At 38.2% G+C, this 7,165-nt stretch overlaps 1 protein-coding gene across 1 annotated transcript; it reads left to right on the top strand.

The window, feature by feature from the left end:
* On the top strand, positions 1,869 to 6,677 carry LOC109822669 (pentatricopeptide repeat-containing protein At2g22410, mitochondrial). Its single transcript, XM_020388902.1, has 2 exons — positions 1,869 to 4,099; positions 6,229 to 6,677. The coding sequence occupies exons 1-2, from the start codon at positions 2,152 to 2,154 to the stop codon at positions 6,276 to 6,278; spliced, it is 1,998 nt and encodes a 665-aa protein (XP_020244491.1). The 5' UTR covers positions 1,869 to 2,151; the 3' UTR covers positions 6,279 to 6,677.

Raw genomic sequence — 7,165 nt, 5'->3', positions numbered from 1 at the left:
ATCTGTCATGTTTGCCATGGGTGTGGTCTGCGTCACACCCTGACCACATCAGGGTGTGGCAGAATCTATCCTGTCTGCTATGGGTGTGGTCTGCGCCACACCAGGGTGTGACAGACTCGTTTTAGAATCCTAATTTGTTTGGGATTGTGTTTTGTTATAAATAGAAACACGTCTCTTTAGGGTTTAAGAGAGAAAAAGAGCATGAAAAAAGAGGGTTTTGAGGGCTCTTTGGGGTTAGAAATCTTAGAGAGAGAGAGAGAGGCCAATTGCAAGCATTATAATCTTCTTCAAGTAATCAAAGAATTGTGTGGTGTGGCTCCCGAGAACGTAGGCACGTTGCCGAACCTCGTTAAATTTGGTGTGTTCTTTCTTATTTATTTTCCTACACGTTTTTATCTTTGATTTATGGTGAATTTCTTTCTTGCTCAACTTTCAAACACAAGATCCGGAAGGGTACGGATTTGATTTGATTATTTCAAATCCCCAACAACTGTGACGCTGACTGGGCATGTTGCTATACTACATGACGCTGCACCATGGGTTTCATAATGCTTGGTCGTGCTCCCGTATCTTGAAAAATAAAGAAACATCAAACTGTTTCCCGTTCATGTGCTAAGACTGAATATCAGTCCATGGATTTTTGCTACAAGTGAGTTGCTTTGACTTCGTCAATTACTCTTAGATCTTATCGTACCACAAGCATTTCCGACGCCTCTTTATTGTGATAATCAAGCTGCCATTCGTATTGCCTCCAGTGTTTCACGAGCACAATAAACACATCAAAATTGATTGCTGTTTTGTTTATGATCACTAGATCCAGTAGGACATCACTCCTCGTTATGTTCCTACACAACTAGTTGGCGAATATATTCACCAAAGCTTTGAGCTCCGAACATATCCAAATTTTAAGGGCAAAGTTGGGCATTCTTAATCTTCATGTTCCAACTTAGGGGAGCATTGGAGATAATATCCCTTAATCTCCTCATGGTTGACTCATTGCAATCCTCTAAAAGGGATACTCTCATAATAGATTGACAAAATCTTCTTTTATTTCTTCTCCTTTAGTTTAGAAAGCTAAATATTTATTTATTTCTTGCTCCTTAAGGGCTTGTTTGGATTGAGGGGAATGAGGGTGAAGGGAAGTTAGGGGAATCATTCACTTCCATTCACCTTGTTTGGGAACACTTAGGAGGTGAAGTTAATTCACCCTAGTTCCCCTTGGTTCACCCCCTAATAGTATAAAATTTGTTACCCCCCAAATTGGGGTGTAACCAAGGGGAAGGGAACTCCCTTCCCTTCCCTTCCCTTCCCTTCTCTCAGTTTCCCTTAACTTCCCTTCACCCCTACAAATCCAAACAGGCCCTAAGGCAAGGACCTATAACGAGTTGTATATATAGCTGTATATCTTGTAACATGAAAAGTTTAGCTATATTTTAATATTAATTTATCTAGATCATAGCTGATGCCCTGTATATATGTCAGTACATCTGATGGATCTGCATATATGTCAGTATGTGTGTCACTTTATGGGCAAACTAATTGGGATCATGACTATTCATTAACCCCTTCATTTTACTTGTTCTGTAATATGTCATGGAAAAGTCTGGAGAACAATTGACATTTTAAGAAAAATTTGAAGAACTACGAAATTCATTTTCTCTCACGGAAAATATAAAAGACTCTAATCTGTTCAATATTTTACTGTGGAATATTGCCTCTCTATCTATTGTTTGTCCGAATAATTATAGGACTTAACAGGATTTTAGAGCCCATTTTATCAAAAAGGCCCAATACAATTAAGCCCACTGTGCCATAAATTGAGAGTCAATCGCTGTTTCTCTTGGAACACCTCTCGCGCTTCGATCACATTCGATTTGAAGTGAGTTTGCTTTAATTTTGTTCAACTTTCAAATTCACTGGTTTTTTTTAGAATCGTCTATCAGAAATTTAGTTTCTTGACGGTCCGTTGCGGATAAGTTGTTGATAAACAAAGTTACTGGTAGAGATGTGGGTATTTTAACTTTGAAAAATTATCATTCTGGAATTCATTTTGATCGTAATTTTGGAATGATTTTTGTTGAATATGAATGATTCCGAGCAAAGGATTCTGCTTTATTTTCTGTTGAATGGATTACAAGTCTCTATGATACAATGTTAACATGCCATTCTCTCTCTAAATTCAAACTCCCCAATCTCATCTTTAAACCTCATCTCTCTCTCCTCCACACTCTCCCTCCCTCTCTCCACAAACAAAAAATTCACCTCCTTAACCTCCTCCAACAAGAATGCACCAATTTCAACCACCTCAAACAAATCCAAGCTCAAATGGTTCTTTCAGGCATTTTCTCAGACACTTTCGCTGCGAACCGCCTCCTAGCCTTCTGTGCTCTGTCAGACTCTCCCAATCTCCCATACGGCAATCTAATCCTAAACCAAATAGAAAACCCAAATGTGTTCTCTTGGAATTTGGCTATTCGTGGGTTCGCCGATAGCAGTGACCCTAAACAATCGGTGTATTTGTATAGAGAGATGCTTTGTAGCAATGGCCGACCGGATAATTACACATTTACATTCTTGTTCAAGGCCTGTGCCAAGAATTGGGATATGAGAACTGGGGTCGTCGCTTTTGGGCAGGCTGTTGAATTGGGTATGAGCTCGGATGTTTTCGTAATCAATGCAGCTATTCATTGCTTTGCATCTTGTGGGGCATTGGATGGTGCCCGTAAGCTGTTCGATGAAAGTTGTGTGAGAGATTTGGTTTCTTGGAATACGATGATAAATGCTTATGTTCAGCGTGGGAGACCGAGAGAGGCATTGGATATTTTTCATAGGATGATGGTGGAGAAAGTTAGAGCAGATGAGGTTACGATGATTGGCATTATTGCTTGTTGTACACAGTTGCAAGATTTGGATTTGGGGAGGAGGATTCATAGGTATATTCAGGATAAGGACATAAAGGGTACTGTTCCCTTGACAAATGCATTGATGGATATGTATGTGAAATGTGGGAGTTTGCAGCCTGCACAGGCGTTGTTTGATGGGATGAGTCAACGGACGGTGGTGTCTTGGACCACGATGATCATGGGTTATGCCAAGTTTGGATTGTTGAAAGATGCTCGTAGGGTCTTTGATGAGATGCCCCAGAGAGATGTTGTTCCCTGGAACGCGCTAATGGCTGGTTATGTTCAGTGCAGGCGAGGTAAAGAGGCGTTTTCCCTGTTTCAGGAGATGCAAGGGTCTTTGATCAAGCCCAATGAGGTCACCATGATTAGTATTTTGTCTGCATGTTCTCAACTTGGCGCCTTGGAAATGGGAATGTGGATTCACCGTTACATTGAAAAACAAAAATTCCAGTTAGATATTACGTTAGGAACTGCTCTAGTGGACATGTACGCAAAATGTGGCAATATCAAGGAGTCACTTCGAATATTCAATGAGATGACAGAGAGAAATACCCTAACATGGACATCTATAATTTGTGGTCTTTCCGGTCATGGGCATGGCAAGGATGCCATAAAGCATTTCAAAAGGATGATAGAGATCGGGTTGGAACCAGATGAGGTTACCTTTCTCGGGGTTCTATCAGCATGTTGTCATGCTGGATTGGTTGATGATGGTCGTGTATTTTTTTCTCAAATGAGCTCAAAGTATAGACTTCAACCGAAGCAAAAGCATTATTCTTGTATGGTTGATCTTTTTGGTAGAGCTGGTTTATTACAAGAAGCTGAGGAGCTAATAAGTAGTATGCCTATGGAGCCTGATTCAGTGGTATGGGGTGCTTTGTTCTTTGCTTGCCGAATTCATGGCAATGTTGCTTTGGGCGAGCGAGCTGCTTTGAAATTGATAGAACTAGATCCAAAAGACAGTGGAATCTATGTATTGCTTGCAAATATGTATACAGAGGCAAACATGCGGGATGAAGCAGATAAGGTGAGGATGCGAATGAAGGAGATGGGTATGGAAAAGACTCCTGGCTGCAGTTCTATTGAGGTTAATGGTGTTGTTTATGAGTTCATGGCAAGGGACAAATCACATTCAGAGCACAAGGAGATTTATGGATGTCTGATGCAAATGTATGGGCAAATGGTGCACAGTCGAGGTAAGCCTACTATATTTTGAATTAATTTTATTCAATGAAGATGAAAGTAACATACTGAGTGTGTGTAAAAAAATATCATGCAGAGTATAGATCAGGATTCATAATTATTGTTCGCGGCACTCTCTTTGTTACTTATTAATCTCATCTCATTTTATTTATAGAGCAGACGAGTTAACTTTCCAATAGTGTGTGTGTTGTTTCTACTGTTTTAGGTTCTCTTCTTAACCTACTTTTCGAAATCTTCCATTAAAACCTTTACTCTCCAATTGAATATTGTATTCCACATTTTTACCATTTGAATTTACAGTTAAATTCTTCCACTTCTAGGCCATAAGTGGTCAGTTTCTATGAATTTACAGTTTCCTATAACAGGTCTCATGTTTGGAGCTTTTGATACTTGTAAACAGCTTATGTTTATGTCCATCCAGGAGTATGTTTTATGTTATTCTTCTTAATGTTCATAATATTAACACTACATTGCTACTGAGTTGTATCAGCTAATCACTGATCCAAAAGTTAAGCTGACATTGTGTATCAAGTTTACTACGTTCCTAGTAAAGGCCTTAGTTCACATGGAAGCAAACTTTGAAGTTCCAGCAATGAGCTAGAAAACTAGATGATCATTTCTGTGGTGCTTTAACGAGAAGGAAGAGGATGATAGATGTATCAGTGCATGAATTGATCAACCCTCATTTTCTACTTTTTCTTCATGGCTTTTTGTTAGGAGACGGGGGTTCATGCATTGGGTTGATTAAGAATTTAGATCGTTATTGATTGAACCAAGGAAGGTTAGGGTAAGTAACAAAACGAGCTAGTTTTTGAGTAGACAAGGAAATAAAGGTCCGTCAGTTAGCAGAATCACAATTCGTTTTCAACGTAACATAACGGGATTGGACGTTGAACCGGGATTTCTGATTGAAGGTAAGGACATAGAGTCGTCCTATCAAATTGGGAATTATCACAGTTCATCTAGTTCTTAATGTTGCAAATGAGTACTACAAAATAAATCTAAGATTGAATATTGAAACTACTGTGCATAGATTTCTATCAGTTGAAAGTGTTGACTCTGCTTCTTGGCGAAATCCTTTTAACTTTATTTGTTTTAGAGATTTTCCTCACGTTATGGTTGGATTGATTTATTTTCAGAGTAGGACTAACAAAAAGCCGTATATAAATATTTGTACTTTATATCTCATTTCATTAATATCTTTTTAGCAAAACATGGGAGGTTTTCCGCCTCATAGTTACCCTAACAAAAGCCCCAATCTAAAGGAATGCTAAACAAAAGCTTGATGAACTGACTTGGTTTCCTGATCAAACCCTTAACCGTTGAACGGTTGTTTACCCTTGTGCAAACTTCTCATAATAAATCTTGAGTAACTCCTTAGCTTTCATCTTTCTGAATAAAAATGGTCTCATCTCAGTCACTAAACCTTCTACTGGTTCCAACATCTTTTCTGATTCAAGCAAATAAAACATAGTGACAGATATCCTTTCCTTAGAATCTGCAACCACTCTATGCACATCACTCTTGGAAGTTCCATTGCTCATTACCTGTATCGAAATTTCTTTTATTGTACATAGGTTGATATATTATTGGAAATCCTATATTCTATACGAAGTGTGTAATTGCTCGATTGTAGTCAATGAAATTTGTTGGATTGTTCACTATATTGAAATGAGTTGGGATTGATGAGGAGTTAGTCAATGATGTTCGAACGTGTGATGGGAAGGTCAAAGTCAATGTTTTAAGTTATTATGATAAGTTCTATGCCTACCTATACAATTATTAACCCTAATAGCATAGGACCTAGCATATATATTATGAGTGCCATGTTGCTGGAAAAACCGTATATCCATTGTGGGTATGACATTGTTAAGGTCTAATATTTTTGCAAGTATTAATGGTATAATGCTATAGTAGGAAGAATATATTAGCAATATGTGATTGAAAAACATATATGATTGAGGTATCAAATATGATGAGAATACATTTAACATATTTCTAAAGATAAAATGCCTGTATTCATTGGGTCTCTGATTTTCCTCAAGATTATTTCCAACAGTAATTACATATATAGCAATTTCATTCACACGACACACCTAATCGATGACTTAGAATTATGCAGAAAGCAATGAAGAAAACTACTCATTACCTCTATCTGGTTTCCCAAATTGACAAGCAAAGCACGGGGAGCGATAGGAACTTTTACCCATTCTCCATCTTTGAGCACGTGAAGCCCCTCCACCTCTTTGTCAGGAAAAACTATATTTATCACTGAACCATCAGAATGAGGCTTGAGTCCATAAACAAGGTCAGGCCTTGAGCAACTCGGATAGTAGTTGAAGGTTGCAAGCACTTCAGCTCTATCATCCAATTGGCTGATGAACTGGTTTTTGTTCAATTTCAGTATCCTTGCCAAAGCCATAAGAACAATTTCGGTTATCTCCCTCACCTTCATCGTTTAATCATGGGCCATTTCCCTACGACAAGAAACATCAACATTATATCTTGCCCATACTTAAAAGTCTAGTCTGTTTTTATATCATAACAACTTTTACAAAAAAGAGAAACAATGACAGTTGAAGCATTGATAAATATCAATTGCAGATGCACTAGATTTAACGAGGTTCTAAAATATGGAGAAAATCCCAATTCTGCTATTACTGTGTTTTTTTTTTTTTTTTGCCCCAGAGATTTCTTGTAAACAGCTTGACAGAAATCTGGTCACAATCTAAAGGGAATTCAAGACGAAACACAAAAGGTGGAAGGTGTTCCCTTTCAACACATACCTGAAAGTGATTGGATTCTCAGGCCAATATTCTAATTTCCTTATGTCTTCAGGTTGTACTATGAAATTGAGGTGGTCATTCCAGTCAATGATTTGGTCTTCAGACATGACGTAGTCGTTTCCATATCCTTCCACTTGGTACTCTCCATTCTTTAATTTTCTACACTTCTGCTTCTCTTCAATAGGAAGTTGACAGAATTTCCTTGTTACATTTTGCAACTCGTCGAGAAAAGAGGGTAAAATGTCATGGCTGGTGACCTGCAAATATAAGAAG

The sequence above is a fragment of the Asparagus officinalis genome, chromosome 8 (assembly GCF_001876935.1).
Source record: "Asparagus officinalis chromosome 8, Aspof.V1, whole genome shotgun sequence".
Classification (NCBI taxonomy): domain Eukaryota; kingdom Viridiplantae; phylum Streptophyta; class Magnoliopsida; order Asparagales; family Asparagaceae; genus Asparagus; species Asparagus officinalis.
The sequence above is the reverse complement of the archived record's forward strand: the minus strand, read 5'-3'. Positions and strand labels throughout refer to the sequence as shown.

Bases quoted from the DNA above. Each gene is read 5' to 3' on its own strand.
- LOC109822669 (XM_020388902.1), top strand. From the start codon at position 2,152: ATGTTAACATGCCATTCTCTCTCTAAATTCAAACTCCCCAATCTCATC. The intron at 4,100-6,228 runs GTAAGCCTACTA...AGAATTATGCAG, and splicing joins GCAAATGGTGCACAGTCGAG to AAAGCAATGAAGAAAACTAC.